General features: G+C 38.9%; 1 protein-coding gene across 4 annotated transcripts in view; it reads right to left on the bottom strand.

Annotated features, from left to right (window-relative positions):
- Positions 1-17,845, bottom strand: part of Mthfd2l (methylenetetrahydrofolate dehydrogenase (NADP+ dependent) 2 like) — a 109,249-nt gene extending 91,404 nt beyond the window's left edge. Inside the window, exons 1-3 of one of the 4 annotated variants that reach the window (XM_052735350.1) lie at positions 17,634-17,746; positions 17,174-17,308; positions 15,673-15,825 (exon numbers count right to left, since the gene is read on the bottom strand). In XM_052735350.1, the coding sequence (XP_052591310.1) occupies positions 15,673-15,689 (17 nt within the window). In that variant the 5' untranslated portion in view covers positions 15,690-15,825; positions 17,174-17,308; positions 17,634-17,746. The other 3 variants (XM_052735352.1, XM_052735349.1, XM_052735353.1) reach the window with 3 other exon arrangements.
- Positions 17,846-19,049: the final 1,204 nt, after the last annotated feature.

Here is a 19,049-nt window from a genome sequence, read left to right as displayed (position 1 = left end):
ATTTAAAAATATGTGTGGCTGGGCGGTGGTGGCGCACACCTTTAATCCCAGCACTCGGGAGGCAGAGGCAGGCGGATCTCTGTGAGTTCGAGGCCAGCCTAGTCTACAAAGCGAGTTCCAGGAAAGGCGCAAAGCTACACAGAGAAACCCTGTCTCGAAAAACCAAAAAACAAAACAACAACAACAAAAAAGTGTGTATGTGTATACACATATAAATAAAGGAAGTTACACTACTTAGAGTGATAAGGTCCCCAAGGCCACACACTGTCTATGAAAAATGCTAGTACCCAGGCATGTGAAGCCTCCCTTGTTGTTGTTGATCAGTGGAGTTCAAGAGACGTCAAAACCAATACAAGCTATTTCTGCCCATTGTTGTCTCTTAGAATTGAAGCTAAGACCCTATTGCTGAGACATCATTTACTTTGGACACAGGACTTGGAGGAATTGAGCTGGAACTTACCCAGGAGCCTCCTATCTCTGCCTCTTAAAGTTTCACGTGTGTTTTCCTCTAGAAGTTCCAAGATCTGATCTCACACCATTTTTGATCATTTTTTTAAAAGTTCATCTAAAGGGGGAAACCCGGTTTTCCTAGTACCCTTTTTTAAAGACGACATTTCATCTCCAGTGTTTGTTTTCGGTACCTTTCTCAAAAAATTAGATGACAGTACTTGTGTGGGTTTATGTTCTTCAGTTTTATTCAACTGATCTATGTAGATACTTCTGTGCCTGTGCTACATGGTTTTTGTTAGTAAGGCTCAGTAATATAATTTGAGATGATATTGTGATGCCTTCAGTATTGCTCTTCTGCATAAAAATTGCTTTTGTGATTCAGGGTCTTCTGCTTCCATGTGGATTTTACAGTTTCATAAGGGTTTTATAGTTCAATGAAGACTATCATTAGGATATTGAAGGGCTTTTTGCTTTTTGCTAATATAACTGTTTGTACAGGATTAATTCTACTAACTCATGAGCCTGGGAGAGTTTTCCATCTTCCAATGTCCTCAAATTATTTCTTCAATGTTTCAACTTTTCATTTGGAGGTCTTATACTTCTTTGGTTAAGTTTATTTAGGAAGTTTATTAAAAGCTATTACGAATGTGGTTTTTCTGATTTCTGTTTTTCTACTGTTAGGTAGAAAAGCTACTGTTTTTCAAAATTGATTTTGTACTCTATAAGTTTGTTAGAAATATTTAATCAGTTCTAATAGTTTCTGGGGGAACATTTAGGGTCTTTTAAGTATAAAATAATATTTGCAAATAGGGATAATTTGATTTCTTCCTTCCCTATTTATATCCCTTTCATCTCTTGGTATTATTACCCTAGCTAAAATTCTGAACACTATATTGAGTGAGAGTTGAGAAAGTAGACACTCTAGTTTCATTACATATTTTAGAAGACTAAAGGCCTCTTCCATATTCAGTATGTTACCAAATGGTTATTTCAAGTATAATCTTTGCTATGTTAAGATACTTGCTTTCTATCTCTATTTCATTCATGGCTTTATCATGAAGGGAAATTGAAATGTATAAAAGGATTTTTCTGCATTAAAGTAATAATGTGATTTCCCTTCTTAAAGATATGAATACAGCCTTACACATAATATTATATATATATATATATATATATATATATATATATATAAATGTGCATACATTGAACCCAACTTGCTTTTGTTGAAACCAGCTCATTTTTGATGTCATCTTAATGTGTTTTTTAATTCATTTTGCCTATTTTATTGAGAAATTTTGTGTCTTTGTCTGCTTCAATCTAATGAGTTCCTTATGGTTCTGTTTAATATGTTTGCTTCTCCTTGATTTAATTTTGGTAGGTCACATATGTAGGAATTCATCAATTTCTTCTACATTATCCAGTTGTTTGGAATATAAATTTTGAAAGTACACCCCAATGATTCTTGAGATATTATTATAACCTATAGTAATCACTTTCATCTCCAGTTTTATTAATTTGGATCTTCTTTCTTGCTGTCTTTTTGTTAGTTTGGCTACGGGTTTTTCAGTTGATTCCACATAGCATCCATTTAGTTTCCATTTTATTATTATTTCTTGGCATCTATTACTTGTTTGGATTGTTGTTTTTCTAAGATACTGAGGTGTATCATCAGATTACTTATTTGAGGTAATCTCAATGTTTTAATCCAAGCATTCACAGTTATGAATTTCTCCTTACACTGGCTTTCACTTTATCCCAAAGATTCTAGCAAGCTGTGCATTCTATGGCTATAATTGTATTGGTTTATTTCCAAGCACCATATTCCATCAATTGATCTACATATCTACTTATATTATTACATTTCAATTTTGATTACTACAGATTAGTATTATGTATCAAGATTAGGTAGTCTTATACTCCCATCTTTGTCCTTGAGGTCAAAGCTGTTTTGGCTATTCAAGGAAGGTCTTTTATGATCCTACTTAAATTTTCGGAATTTCTACTTCCAGGAAAATTGCCTTTAGAATTTTGGCAGGACTTGTGCTGACTCTGTAGATAATTTCAGATAGTGTGAGCATTTTAGTATTAATTTTTCAGATCATGGACATAAATTTAAAATTTTAGCAGGACTTGTGTTGACTCTGTAGATAATTGCAGATAGTGTGGGCATTTGAATATTATTCGCTGGTTGATGCACATGAGATATTTTCCACCTTATTTTTCTTCAAACCCTTTCATTGGTGTTTTAAGTTTTCAATGTCCAGGTCTTTTACCTCCTATGTTAAATTTTTGTGCTTTATAAATGAAGATACTTTGCTATTTTTCAAAAAAATTACTGATTTCTGTATGCTGACTTTGTATGTTGCTTTTCTAAATTTGCTTACAGGTTTTGGAGATTTTTACATTTAAGTCCATGACTGTCTATCTCTGTCTCCCTCTGTCTCTCTGTCCCCCCGCCTTTTACACATGAGAATTATTCTTCCTTTCTAATCTGAACTTTCTTTCCCTTCATGTGCCCAATTGCTCTGGCTTAGACTTCCAATACCATATTAAGAAGTGAGGCCAGCCTTCTTTCTGATTTTAAGGGAAAGCCCGCAGCTTTTTCAGCATTAATCTGTGGGTGTATTAAAATAAGGTTAGTGTGCTGAGGTAATTCTTACTATACCTAATTTGTTGAGTTAATATCATAAATGAACACTTAATTTTTTTTCAAATGATTTTTCTGCATCTAATGAGACAGGATGTTTGGCCTCCATTCTATTAATGTGGTGTGTCGCATGTATTTATTTGCTATGCTGAACCATCTTTGCATCTCAAGGATAAATCCAATCTACTATTTACACAATCCTGTTAATGTGCAGTTGAATGTAACAAGCTTTTTTTTTTTTTTTATTTTTTAAGCCACCAACCAGCGCCTAAATCATGACACGAAGACTTATTATTAGTTATGAATGCTTGGCCTTAGCTTAGGCTCGCTTCTTGCTAGCTCTTTTAACTTAACCTATTTTTCTTCATCCATGCTTTGCATCAGGGCTTCTTACCTTTCTTTCCTTCTGTATATCTGACTTTCACTGCTTCTCGTGTCTGGCTGGCAGCTGCCTGGCTTCTGGCCCTGTCCCTCTCTTTCTCCCTTGTTCTCTCCTCCTCCTTCTCTCCCTTCTTTCTCCTCCTTTTTATTCTTTCTGCCCACCAGACCCATCTGTCCCTCTCCTGCCTAGCTATTGGCCACTCAGCTTTTTATTAGACTAATCAAGTGCCTTATCAGGCAAGGTGAAACAAAAACATCTTTACATGATTAAACAAATACAGTATAAACAAATGTAACACATCTTTACATTGTTAACAAGGGCAGCAGAAACAAATATAACACACCTTTACACAGTTAAAGTAATATTCCCAAGCATAAACAAATGTAACATCTTTGCATAATTAAAACATTCCATAACACTTCCCTCCTTCTCTTTTCTTTTTCTCCTCCAGTAGCCCACTTCAGTGAAGAACTACTCTCTTGCCTGCAAGTTTGAAGAACTGTGAACTCAAACAGGACTAACTAGGAGGTTAAGCAATCAGCATTTAGAAAATTGAGCTGGAAAGAGGCTCAGAAGGTGTTTGCTGCTGAGTCTGAAGACTTGAATTCAGTCTCCAGAACCCACTTGGTAGAAAGAGAACCAACTCCTACAAGTTATTCTCTGACCTTCACTCATACTCACTCCCCAGCAACTTAAACAAATAAATAAATGTGATTCAAATGAGAAGATACATTTTAAAAAGAAATAGATGTTAAATACTGAAAAGTAGCAGAAAAAAAAAATAACATCTTCACTGTACACATTATATTTGACAGAGTGCTTTCTCATATATTATTTTAGCTTTTAAGCAGCCCTGTGAGGCAGGTATTACCATCTCAGTTTGATAGTGGATAAAACTGAAAAGGGGAGGTAAGAAAATGATTATGTTTGAGTTCCTGCTGTGTTACATGCAAGTAGGTGCAGCGTCTAGCTCCCACAGGGTTCAGGTCCCAAAGAGGAGGTATAGAGTCAGCAAGGGGGGAAGAGGAAAAGAGATGATCATGATTTTAATGTGTAGTTGAATTACATTTTTACATCTGTGTTCATCAAGGGCACTGGTTGTTTTCCTGTGGTGGTGTTGCCTGGCTGTGGTATCAGAGTAATGCTGGTTTTATAAAGTGAATGTGAAAGTATTTCTTCCTTTTCTAATTTTTGGAAGCATTAAGAAAATATGGTATTACTTCTTAAAAAGTTTAATAATGGTCATCAGTGAAGCCAATCAGGTCCTAGAATCGTTTGTTGCTGTTAAAAAAAACTGATTATTCAAATTCTCTATTCATCAAATTGCTTATATTTTGTATTTCTTCCATTGCGATTTATGTTCCTAGAAAAATTTCATTTTTTCTAGATTATGTGATCTGTTACCATGTAACAATTCACAGGAGTCTCTTAGCATCCTTCCTGTGTACTATTTCTATTTTAATTACAATTTTATATTTTATTTCTATTTGTGAAATTTTCAATTTCACCCAATTATTGAGACCTAGTTTTAACAAACTAATAACATCAACAAAACAATAAAATTTTATGAAGACTAATTTTTAAAAAATGTCTTAAAGGATATAGCCTGTGCATTTGAGAAGTATTCCACTGCTGACATAGGAAATATTTTATATGCTATTAGGTTAATTTAGTTTAAGATATTATCCAAACTAGTTTCCCTTCATCTTCTATTTGGATGATGTATTGTTCAAAGTACAGTACTGAAGTCCCTTAGAGATTGGTCTCTATCTTTGCTTCAATGTTGGATACATACATTTTATTTTTTTGATAAATTGACACAATTATTATGCGATGACCTTCTTTGTCTCTTTAATAGTTTTTTACTTAAAGTCTGTTTTCATACAACCATGTTTCCACCACCTGGAATCTTTTTTCCTATACTCACTTTCAGCCCATATGTTATCCTTATAATTAAAATAAGTCTCTTAAAGACAGAATGAAATGGAGCTCGTTTTTATTTATCCAAGCAGGCACTCCATGCCTTTTTATTAAATGCTTAATTCATTTGCACTGATAGTAAATAAATACGGACTGACTAGCATCGCGTTGTTTACTGGTTGTGCACAGACTCTCAGGTCTTTCTTCCTCTCTGACTCACCTTTGCTGAGAGCTTCATTTGTCCCTTTGGATGAAATGAGTTGTTGCTGTCTTGCTTTAAAAGACTTTCACTTCAGAGAATCTACATGTGGGGCTTTGGATTTAGAAAGATTTGTTTCCACCTTTAGGAAGTTTTCTGTCATTTCTTTTAGGTTTCTATTCCTTTCATTTTTATGTTCTGGGATTTCCATATTTTGCATTTTGGTTCACTTGGAGGTGTCCTGTCAAGTCTCATAAGATTGAAACACTTTCTTCTTTATCTCTTCTTGTGTGTCTCTACTGGGAAAATTCAGATAGCCTGTCCTTCAGCTCACTGCTTGTTTCTCCTGCTTGATCACACTGTTGCAAATTTCTGTGGAACTTTTTTGTATCATTCAGCAAACTTCATCATTTATGATTAGCATTTTTTAAAAATTTTCTCATTGTTAAGTTTCTGATTTTTATTATCATGTTTCTGATTCCACTTAGTTTTGTTTCATGTGTGCTTTTCTGTAGTGTGCGGAGCTTAAGCTATTTTGAATTCTGTTGCTGGGATGAAATAAAGAGCAAGCGTGGAGACCGTGTCAATTGGGACTGGCCCAGAGTGTGACTACCAGCATTTGCTTCACACCAGCTTTTATTATAAGGCAGGTGTAATAGTTTGGATGTAACTGGCCCCATAAGGTCACAGGCAGTGGCACTATTAGATGTGGCCTTGTTGAAGTTGGTTTGGCCTGGTTGGAGGGACTGTGTCACTGTGGGGGGCGTGCTTTGAGGTCTCCTATGCTCATGCTATGCCTAATTCAGACTACTTCCTGTTGCCTGCAAGTTAAGATGTATCAACTCTCATCCTGCTCCAGCACCATGTTTCCCTGCATGCTGCCATGTTCTGCCATGATGGCAACGGACTGAACCTCTGAAAATGTAGGCCACCCCAATTAAATGTTTTTCCTTTATAAGAGTTGCCATTGTCATGTTGTCTCTTCACGGCAATAAAAATCCTAACTAAGACAGAAGTTGGTACCAGAAGTGGGGTATTGCTGTGATATTGTTTGAAGGAATATAGACCAGACCTTGGGACTGTGGATTAGAAAAGTAGTTGAATGCGTTAAGTACTCCTTAATGGGCCATACTAGTGAGAGCATGGAAGACAGTGGCACTGAATATGATTTGATGAACTATGGGGTCCTGGTTTAAGATGTTTCAGAGGAGAAGTCTTGTGGGCCGAAAGAATATATCATAGAGATTCAGCTGTGTATTAAAGCTGAATTTTGACCTGCCAAGGGTCTGTCAAAAGGCAAAGCCATTTATTATGAATATTTGGTGTTACCCAGCCTTTAATATTCCAGTTGTCTTCTGCTGTGAAATCCTTGCATGCCCAGACCAATTGGTAAACAGTTCAGCTCCCCAGACTTGCTGAATCTACTAAGTTATTAACTGCCCTGCTGAGTTTAGGAAATAAGCTGGCGGGAGACACTTAGTTTTGTTTCCTGTGCTAGTAAAGCTCAGACCACCCTTTGCCTTGAGGAGGCCTAGCGGTTCTCCAGAGCACTTTCACTGAGAACAAAAGATGTTTTTACATATCAAGGTGAGAAATAAAACATTCCTGAGGAGGCAGGGAACCACCTGCCCAGGGAAAGGCAGGCATATTCTGTAGACAGGGACAGAACAGCATGGTCAAAGGGAAGAAAAGACGACAGAGGTTCCATAGAGGGTAAGCAGACCTGTCTGAGTGCCAGGAGTAGAGAGCAGCAGAGATGAAGAGGATACAGAGGACGAAGATGAGGCTGAAAGCATAGGAGTTAGTCGTTACCCAGACTATGAGCTAGGGAGCTGGACGGAACTGCAGTTATGGAGACAGGATTTCATCCCAGAGAAATGAAGTAGACGGATATAGAGCTTGGTATGTCTAGAGTTATTCCTGCCTTGAATGGCTGGTGGAACTATAGCTGAATTGATAGAATTTTGTCTTAGAGGAATAAAGTTAACAGACATTAAGAACATAGTGTGCATAGATATTTTTTTTCCCTAATATTCCACACCGGACATGGCAAAGCCCCCTTGGACCCTGGGGAATTGATAGAGAAGAATTTTAATATGTTGCCTAGAGATTGTTCTTGGTATATTTTGGTAAAGAATGTGGCTGCCTTTTGCCTTTGTGCAAGAAGTCTTCCTGAAACTAAAGTGAAGGTTAATTCCATTGGCAAAGGAAATCTCAAAATAGCCTAGTATTGACTCTGGCATATGGTTTTACTCTTATGAAGATTGATAATGAAAAGCAGCAAGCTGAGAAAGTAAAAATACAAAATGTATAATTTGAAGAGAAAAGGAGAACCAGGAAGTAGAATGGAGCTAAGCTCTGTATTCAAAGAGAGAAACATTAAAAAATGGAATAAAGGAGTGATGACCTCAGGACAAGATCCCACCCAGCTAAGTTTTCAACTTGTGAAAAGGAATTAAAGAAAAGCTTAGAGCAGGGTGTTTGTGGTGCATGCCTTTAATCCCAGCACTCAGAAGGCAGAGGCTAGCAGATCTCTCAATTTGAGGCCTTCCTGGTCTACAGATCAAGTTCCAGGACAGCCAAGCTTAGGCAGTGAAGGAAACCACTGAAAACAGAAAACTAGTAAAGATGTAATTGAACAAGGGGGGACATGTTTCAGCTCCAGTGAGCAGCAGAACTTGGCAGCTTCAGCCACATGGTTGTGAGTTTAGAGTCAAGGATAGAAGAAAGTGGATATGGATATCTCCCTCCATGGCTAAGGAAAGCCACTAAAGTGAGGCATGTGTTGGGAGTGCCCTGAATGGAGGCCCAGAGAGGCCATTGTGTAAAGCTGTGAAGGAGAAGCCTGGATTGCCTTGAAGATCCCAAGATGTTGGAAATGCCAGAGTTGTGGGATACCTACCTAGGAAAGCTGCTGAGGGAGTAGAACCAGTTCAAGAGAAAGAAGTGTGCTGCAGTCAACAAAGCTGAAAGGAGTTGGAGATCAGAAGAGCACTTTTGACATCAGACATGGAGATGCAGAGATGGGAGTTTGTTCAGGTGGTTTTTGGTCTTGCTTTGGTCCAATATTTCCTTACTATGTTCCCTTCCCTATGTTTTAGAATGGTAATGTATAGCCTGTGCCATTATATGTTGGAAGTATGTTATCTGGTTTTCTTGTTGTTGTTTTTATAGGGGATTACAGAGATGGCATGAATCTCAGAAGAGATTTTGAATTTTTAAACATTGCTGAGACAGTAATAGATTATGGAAACTTTTGAAGTTGGACTAAATGCATTTTGTATTATGATATTGTTAAAAGCTTATGGGGGCTAGGGAATAGAATTTGGTAGTTTGTATGTAATTGCCCCCCATAAGCTCATAGGTAATGGATTAGGAGGTGTTGGCTTATTGAAGTAGGCGTGGCCTTGTTGGAGGAACTGTGTCACTGTGGGGGTGGGCTTTGAGGTTTCCTATGCTCAAACTACTCCCAGTTAGACCACTTCTTGTTGCCTGTAAGTTAAGATGTATTAGCTCCTGCTCCAGCACCATGTCTGCCTGCACATCACCATGTCCCACCATGATAATGAAAGCCACTCCCCCCACCAATTAAATGTTTTCCCTTTATAAGAATTGCTGATTGCCGGGCGGTGGTGGCGCACGCCTTTAATCCCAGCACTTGGGAGGCAGAGCCAGGCGGATCTCTGTGAGTTCGAGGCCAGCCTGGTCTCCAAAGCGAGTTCCAGGAAAGGCGCAAAGCTACACAGAGAAACCCTGTCTCAAAAAACCAAAAAAAAAAAAAAAAAAAAAAAAAAAAAAAAAAAAAAAAAAAGAATTGCTGTGATCATAGTGTCTCTTCACAGCAATAGAGACCCTAAGACACCAGACATATTACTGGGGTTAGCAGCAAGGCTGGGTGCTGCCTTCAATCCTCCATCCTCATGTTGTTCCGCTGGAGTTTGATGGATGGGCAACTATACAGATAACATAAAATTGTCCTTCTTACCCTCTTCAATGCACCTTTTTCTATTCTGAGGGTATATCATGGCACTTCACTCTTTCACTGGATTCCTCAGTATTTACAAAGGTATTTTCAGTTATGGAAGGTTGTTCACATTGACTCTGTGAGAGAAGCACTGAAAAGACCTATTCTGCCATCTTGTTGATGCCAACACCCTTTGTTCATTCAAAACTGCTCTTTGTGAACCTAAGTGGAAGATATTGCCAGACTATAGGTTATATCCTCACTTATTTTGTGGTTGTTGTTGTTGTTTTTTTAAAAAAAAAAAAAACTTAAAGTGAAATTCAACTATCTTTGCCTCTAGAATTTGCACTTTTCCTTTCTTAGATGGCAAGACACAGTTGTGCAGACAGACTGGATATCCAAAGACTTGTCAGGCTTGAGGGGCAGGTTATTCTGTAAGTTGCTTATAAACTTTGTTTTGTTGAAAATCTATACTTGGCTCTTCAAAGCCACAGGTAAGAGCCACTGATTTGGGCCTCCATTATTCCCCAAACAGGATTCATTCCCTTGTATAAATTGTTCCTTGCAATTTGAAGAAACTTTTGACTAAATGTGCTCAAAATTCTTCATTGAATACACAGGCTATTAATAACTATATGAAAATAAACTATAATAATCCATCAGCTGAAGTATAAATCCATAACACAACACATATTGTACATATAAACATAATGGTTATAATTAAATTTTAAAACTAGGAATAAAATTTATATCTAATACAAAAATATTTTAATCATAGAATAATCACTCTCTTGTTTAATGCCTGCAATCAGATTTCAGAAATGATAAGGATTTGAGGAATTATTTTAAAAATCAGTTTATTATACCTACAACTGTTACACTTTATTTAAAATCTGATAGAAATTGTTAACCAATATAATCAACAAGTGGACCAAAAGGAGAAGGCATCTTTAGCCTTGAAGTTTTAGGCAAATCGCAATCAATGAAAGAAAAGTTTATAAATAGAAACTCACGAACCAAAGAACTAAACTAATTAAGTAGTAACTCAATATGCAAGTAATTTTGAAATTATATCGTGCATAAATCTGTTCCTTCTGAAATAATATGCTAACTCCTCGATTCTAGTCCCTGTGGATATGACTGTATTTGGAAGTACCATCGTTTTGTGTGTGTCTTTGCTTGTGTGTCTAGGATGTAACCCCTTCTCAGAACAGAGACGATCCTTAGTCCAGTATAACCTTTCAAGAATAGACACACAGGATATCACGTGCAACACTGGAGGAAGAGAGCCAAGTGATGACAGAGGGAAAGACTCAAGAAGTGCAAAAAAAACCTAAAGAATGCCCAGGACTGCTAGCAAAACCCGGTGCACAGCGCCACCTTAACCTCGTATCCGACTTCTAGTTTATGGGAGTGTTAATGTTAGATTCCTATAGTTTAATTTCATTTATGGAAACCTTAGTAAATGTGTATACCTATACAATAGCCCATCTTCCCACCAGATTCTGAAACCACAAAGGCCCCAAACTCTGTATATATGTGAAAAAAAAGTACTGCTGTAGCACAACTTATAGCTGAGTCAGCTTCTCAACAAATAATGTGTAGGTAGCATAAACAGTACGAACGCTCTGAACAAATGGATGGTTTCCATCTAGAATGGGATAAAGAAAGATGGTGCAATATTACATCATACTATTTAAAATGGCATGCTATTTAAAACATGCTTATTTCTGGAATACTTTCAGGTAACTGAAGTTTTACCAGGTAAAGTGAAGCTATGGATAAATGGAGCCTTCTGCAATCCCAATTTAAATGTTATGAGAAAAAAATGTTGAATGAGGGAGCTCAAGTTTTTCATTTAGTTTATACTTTGTAATACATGAAAATGAAGTTGAGAAAATAATTTTACTATATCTAAATATGATAGTTGTTTTAAAATCCATCAACTTATGTGATGACATTTTTTGTTGTTTCTCTTTTCCCTTTTATTAAACATAGATTCTTTTCTCACTCAATATAATCTGAATAAAGTTTCCCCTCCCTCTACTCCTCCCAGTTTCCATCTACTCTTTGATGATGATTTTATATCATTACTATGGAGCAAGGACACTCCAAAAGAAGACAGACATTGTAGTGGCTTGAAAGAAAATGGTCCCCAAAGGAAGTGGCACTATTAGGAGGTGTGGCCTTGTTGGAGGATGAGTGTCACTGTGGAAGTGAGCACTGGGGTCTCATATACGCTCAAGATACTTCTCAGTGTTTCAGACCACTTCCTGCTGCCTGTGAGTCAAGACGCAAGAACTCAGCTCCTTCTCTAGCACCATGTCTGCCTGCATTCTGCTTTGCATCCCACCATAACAATAATGGGATAAACTCTGAACTGCAAGTGAGTTACCACAATTAAATGTTTTCCTTTACAAGAGTTGCTGTGGCTCCTCCCAGCAATAGAAACCCCAACTAATACAGAAGGCATCTGTGAATTATGTAAACAGCAATATCTTTATATTTCAATACGAAATCAAGATTGAGACTCTTCCATTTAGTAGTTTGAGCTGAGCTTAACAGTGCTTTAGCATCTTAGACGAAATAATTTTAAAACAAAAATTACTACTTTTTGTCAAAAGAAAATAGTTCAAATTGAAACTTGTAAGACTACTGCCAAGAAATTTCCTTTTAAAATTAAGTATATGCCTTAACTTTTCCCAGAAAAATCTAACTATCAGTATTTTAAAGGGCATGATTTAGGAAGTGATTCAAATTTGTCATAAATACTAAGAGTAATTATTTAGTCTTACTAAAATTTAATATTCTAAAAACTGATATGAAAATTTTGTTTTAATGTATAAGGATATAAACTTTCAAAATACCACTGAAAATATTCTGTTTCATAGGTTCTCTAATATGTTTCTAAGAGAAAAGATTTTCTAAATCAGTGGTACTCAACTTTCCTAATGCTGCAACCCTTTAATGCAGTTCCTCATGTTGTGGTGACCCCCCAACCATAAAACTATTGCATTGCTACTTCGTAGCTGTAATTTTGTTGTTATGAATCATAATGTAAATATCTGATATAAGACTGTCAAGGGGTCATAACCCATTGGTTGAGAACCAATATAACTTAAATGTACAATTTTTATCATTTTAAAAATCCTTTTTATTCTCAGAAATATGTCAATTTGGTCAAAATTTTAGTGGCCATTGATCCACATCAAAAGTATACTCAACTTCACCCCTTAGACATGGCTCTCACAGTGCATCTGGGACTGCTTGTTTGCACGCTACTTCCTGAAATGATGGAAATATCTGGATCAGTTCCCAAGGAAGGTGCTCTCCCCACAGCCTCTCCTCCCTGTTGCTGGGCTAGTCACTAAGGGAGACTTTATCAGTAAGCAGTAAATCACTGCAGAAAGCAGGGTGTGTGTTAGAGCAGTGCTGTGCAATAAAAACTACTCAGCTGAAACCAGAAGGCTTGGATGTGAGCCTGGCTCACAGTGGGCGCCATAATGACGTTAGGCAAACCACGTAATTGCTTCCAAAGACACAGAACTGGCTCATGTATATAATGAGAACGCTCTCCTTTGACCTTACACAGTAAGACTAAGGGTTGACTGGCTAGTTTATGAAAATGTTTCTACTTTCTAGCTCTCTTAAATAATGGAGACACACTCACATAACCTGGAGCAATATGAGAAGACAATTATCTACAGTTAGCCCTATTTCTATGAGCTTATTTGTCTTACATTTAAAAAAATGTAACTTTCTTAAACTATGGTTACTATAAACAAATACTGTGTGTAGTGTATAATAAACCAGAGCAGAGCAATAAACAAGAAAACGAACTTTTTGTATATCAACAGATTCCTCCATAAGTACCAGAAAATAGACCTTAGTCAAGATCAATGGAGCATTTAATCTGGACACTTGACAAGCTCTTAATCCTTATTTTAAACTCAAGTTTAATTATAACTATAATTGGAGCATCAGTGAACTGCTTTAGGATCTCTAAAGATGAAAAAGCCTACCACCACCATAAACAGTTCTAAGGTCTCCATGAGTTCAGCTTAATCATTGTGTGCCTTGAGGCACAACATGGGTATTTGAAGCTTTTGTTAAAAATATCCAAGGGAATCAAGGCAAAGTCAGATATGGAATAAATCTAATAATGTATAACACAATAGTATGGGGCCTTTTGTGGGGTATGTTTAAAGTAAATGAATAGTAATAAAAGTTAAGTTTATGACCTTTTTATAGGCATTTCACTTCCCGCCTTAAGTACTTCACTCAAACCTTGAAGCAATTTTACCAAAAATCACATATCTGTAAATCAATGAAGAAATAAAAAATAAAGCAAAGCAAGGTCTATCATGTATGATTCATTCCAAAGTCAATTTTGTGGCTTGTCAATTTAGAAGCCTAAAGTCAAATCAAAGGATTAGTAATGACCAAAAACAACATGTAGTTTTATATACCAACTTTTCCAGAAATGAATTTGATACATGAGAATCCCTGGTTCACCTGCAGACGTTTTTGGAGACATTCTCAGAAGAATGATTTCAAATGTAGTTTTATATATCAACTTTTCCAGAAATGAATTTGATACATGAGAACCCCTGGTTCATCTGCAGAAATCTTTGGAGACATTCTCAGAAGAATGGTTCCAAACGTGAGTACACAGTTATCACGGCAGCCAGTTTTATTGAGATCACATAGGGGTGAGTCTTACAGTAAGTACCATAACAGCAAAGTAATGAGTATAGATGATGTTTTGTGGTAGCTTACCAATTATGATAATAAAATAGTTCTGTGTATTAGTAACCTCACAAGTACTGACTGATGATAATATTAGTGTCATTTGTTGCCGACATTTACAAGGAAAAAAATGTTGAACTGATCAGATATTAGTGACCTCCCTCCCAGGTTTATGGATTCCCTCAGTTCTAGCTATGGGATCCTACATTAAGATATGCTCCATTAAGGGAATCTGAGAAAATAGGTATAAACCTGGTTACACTTAAGAGTTTAAGAATGTATATTTTGGCCGGGCATAGTGGTACATGCCTTTAAAGCCAAGACTCAGGAGGCACAGGCAGTCACATCTCTGCAAGTTTGAGGCCAGCCTATATAGAGAGCTTCAGGTCAGCCAGGGCGACGTTGTGACACAGGTCTCAGAGAAATAAGTATATTTTGTAAGCTGAGGGCTTCTCTGGTTCTTGCACTTACATAGCATTTCCAAGGCCACAAACAAATATTACTTTAGAAAAAAAAAAGTATATATCCATGCATGCATATATATGAGATACATATAGATCTCTCTATATATATATTTATATATATATAATATATATTATATATATGATAATATATATTATATATATATATGGATAGGACAGTATAGTGCATCAGAGACAACACAAAAGGGTCCTTAAAGGGACAAGAGGCTTTCCTTTACAACCTGGAAGGGATAAAAAAGCAAGAGGGGAAGCCCTCCTGGACGGGGTGATAGGAAGGAGGGCTTACAAGAAGCCTTCAGAGAAAACCCTCAAAAAAGAGAGAAAGAATTTAGGCACTGTTTTAATCCAAGGCCATTCTGATTTGTGAAGTCCCACAGTGGCACAAAGAGGGAATAATTTAAGCACAAAGAATGCTTTTCTAACTTTTTGAGCATGTGAGTAGTTCATTTCACAAGAGAAGCTTCAAAATTAAAAAGACTTATGTACTGACATTAATTTCCCTCAATTATTAAGCTCTAATTTTTCATGCATAAACAAAAATAGCTCATGATGAAATTTAAAGGGAAAATCGTTGTAAGGTAAATGGTACATATTATGAGATCATAGAGCTTCCAAATTCTACAAAATACTGTTTCTCGAAATTCAAAAAACTTACTTAAATAACCCTCCATGTAAAGAATATTTAGTTAAGTTCCATTGTTATAGGTGTCTACTTAGACAAGAAATATAAAAAAATTTAAAAATATTTTTTTTTAATTTAAGGATATAAAGGCTCAAAAGTGTGATAAATTTGTTAATTTAAAATAGTGAATATCATTGGAGAGTTTATCAAACTCAAGGATAATTTTCAATAAAAAATATATATATATATATATACACCCTGGTTCAAATTTCATGTCAACAGGAATGATGTTAATTTGTGACAATCACTGTGTGGGACCAGACAAAGAAGGTGTCACTAAAAAAGTTGACTGAGTGGGGAGGCAGACAGTGGCGACCTCTGGAAGATGGAATCTCTTCTCTCTGCTGGTCCTAGAAGAGAAAAGAGACACCAATAAGCATCAACACACTGTCCGAATTTTTCCTCCCCACCCGAGATACACCACCCGACTACGGGTGTTTCTCATCCTTACAGCCAACCGCACCTTCAGATATGGCGTTCAGTGCCAAAAGAAATGTCAAAAAATACCACCTTAAAAAAAAAAAAAAATAAAAAAAAATAAAAAAAAAATACCACCTTATCCTAACTTGATGAGTGCTATCTTAAAAATAAAACCATTACAAATCGTATTTGTTTTCACTTAATTGTAATCTACGCCAAACAGAATGGAAAGCAGGCAGGCTCACCGTAATATCTTTTATCACCACATTTTGAAAAACACCCTTCCGAAATCCACTGTATTGGCCACTTTTAATTATAAGGAGGCCATTAAATGTCTTCTCTGTGTGTGTGATATCAGAGTTCAAACCCAGGGCCTCCCACCAGACCCAAATACAAGTTACAAGATGGGAATCTCCCTAAGTGGATGGGTGATGCCTATGTGTTTTTGTGTATGAAGCACAACCAAATATCGGGATTCTGACTATTGTTTGTGACTTATTCGGTAGGCACTGGGCATGGAGCAAACGGGGCGATAGAGACACTGAGCTGATGAAGACATCAATCAACTTGTACCCTTACAAAAAAGATTATCCTTACTGAAGGGAAGCGCTAAAAACTTGAAATTCCAAGGATAATGATTTAAATGGAACGTCATTAGCAGATAACTCCTTTGATTTTGTAATACAAACAGAACCCTACATAATCTGTCCTTACTATGGGCAGAGCAGACTGGCACTGTCAAGCGAAACAGCAAATTCCAACACAGCGAGAGCGTACAAAAGAAATCTGACCCACTATCATTTTCACATATCCTTTATAGACCAAATCACTGTGAGCCATCTTCGAAGTAAAACCTACAGGAAATACTTTAAATTTCAGAGACTCAAGACTAAGACCCAAATGCATATGATGATGAGGCGTTAAACTAAAAACAGCATCGATAAGCACGGCATCATGGCTCACTTTCCTCCAAGGGTTGTGCTGGACCTTGGGGACACAAAGTGGATATAGAAGGACAAGTGAGTCTCCAGCCAGAGTAGTGAAAGTACATCACTGGGATCCCTGAGAGGGGACGAATGAGTTTTTCCGACCTCACTGGCTCTGGACAAGAACACTATGAACTGTTGTTCCATAGGTTGGACTCTCCAACAGACCAGGGAAGATGAGGCAGAGTGGCGTGTTCCCGGGCACCATTGTCCTAACCAGCAGCCAAACGCAAAGAGATCAACGAAAGCAAAAAGACGGCCAACGTGAGGAAGGCGGAGAGGCCAGCCTTACCATGCAGTTTTGTGACACCACGAAGACGTGCAGATGTGGGAAGGACTTCAGCCAAGCGGGTGACAAAGGCATACGGAAACTGAAACGCTCCTTAACCGTCTGCACAACGCCTGCTCTTGCTGGCACCCTAACAACCTGAACAAAGAAAGGCAGGCTCCAAGCGCGCTGCCCACGCTCGCCGCCCTCCGTCCTGAGCGCCTTACCCGCCGCGGCTGCAGCAGGACGCGGAGCCCCGGCCCCGGTGCGCGAGCCCCGGCCCCGGTGCGCGAGCCCCGGCCCCGGTGCGCGAGCCCCGGCCCCGGTGCGCGAGCCCCGGCCCCGGTGCGCGAGCCCCGGCCCCGGTGCGCGAGCCCCGGCCCCGGTGCGCAGGTTCTCCACGCTCGGGCCTCCGCAGGCCCCGCCGCCCGCTCGCACGCGCGCTCCGTCCCGCGCGCGGCCCCTTCCCGCGGCTCCTACCTACCTCACGCCGCTGCTCCCGAAGCCCCGGCGCGCGCGCTCCGCTACTCCCGGGACCCTCGCAGGCCCTCGGCCCAGGCCGCCCCGGAGCAGCAAGAAGCCTCGGGCCCGCGTCGCCATGCTTCGCGGCCCGCCTCCGAGGGTCCCGCCGCCGCCGCCGCCAGCTCTGCCCGCCCGGCCTGCAGCACGCGCGCCCGGGGCCCTCAGCAGGGTTCCGGGGCGCGCGGCGGGGCGGAGCCCGGAGAAGCGGAGGCGCGGCTGGTGGCCGCGGGGTGGCGGGCGACTCGGCTCCGACCCCTGCGCGGTCACCGCGGGAGCGCAGGGAGGGCCTCCGCCATTCACGGCGGGCTCCAAGCCTTCCGGGTCCCCAAGGCCCAGCTCCCGCCTGTGGTCTCCATGGTTACGCGCAACGCCGTGGAGCAGGAAAGTTGTTTCGGGTCTTCGCTTTTCCCTCCCTGAGCGCCCTTAGGATGATGCTTTGAGAAAGAAAAATCAAGGAGAGGGAGAAACAAAGAGGACCTTAGGATTTCTCCAACTGCGGTGTCCTTGACATTTCTAGAGGATCCATGGCACTCCCAGAGTTTGTGGTTCCTTTGAAGCAAAGCGAGGTTGTCATGAGAAAGCTAAAAAGCCAATTTAAAAAAACAAATAAATAAAATAACAATCCAGGTCAAACCAGCCACAAAGCTAACAGGAAATATTTCACCCAAGGTCAAGCTGCAGCTGTGAGGAGTATGATCTCTTTCAGAGCTGTTCTCTGCCTGCTGAGGGAAGTTGTAATCGAAAAAGTCCCAGATGTTAGATGTAAAAATCCTGTCAAAAACAATGGGGCATCATCTGGCTGACAGAAGTCAGTTAGACACAAAGAAGCACCCAGAAGAAGACATGGAAGAAAACCTTGGCATTGAGACCTTAGATACAACAATCATACTTTGTCAAAAAATTTAAATTGCTGCTGTGGAAAAAAAAAAAAATCTGTTAAGAGAATGAAAAGCCAAGGAGAAAACTAGGATGGGATGGGGTGGAGGTGTTTCCAAAATATTTATTGTGACCTTGCACCCAAAATATACAAAGACCATGACTACCCCCAACTTTAAATGGGTCCTGGGGGTCTGAACTCAGGTCCCACTCTTACACAGCAAACACCTGACTATCTACCCAGCCTTGTTTTGTACATTAGGTCTTTGATCCGTTTTGAGTTGAGTTTTTACAAAGAGCTAAGATAAGTGTGTGGTGGGTTTATTCTTCAACATATGAATAGCCAGTTTTCCAAGCATTGTTTGTTACAGATGTTGTCTTTTTCTCCCACATATTGTTAGCATTTTTTTTTTTTTTGGTCAAGAATTAGATGACTGCCACTGCGTGGGCTTATTTCTGGACCTTCTGTTCTATTCTGTTGATATATAATGTGTGTGTGTGT

The sequence above is a fragment of the Peromyscus californicus genome, unplaced genomic scaffold, assembly GCF_007827085.1.
Source record: "Peromyscus californicus insignis strain IS unplaced genomic scaffold, ASM782708v3 Scaffold_13__1_contigs__length_99412109, whole genome shotgun sequence".
Lineage (NCBI taxonomy): Eukaryota > Metazoa > Chordata > Mammalia > Rodentia > Cricetidae > Peromyscus > Peromyscus californicus.
This window is presented reverse-complemented; position numbering and strand designations above follow the sequence as displayed.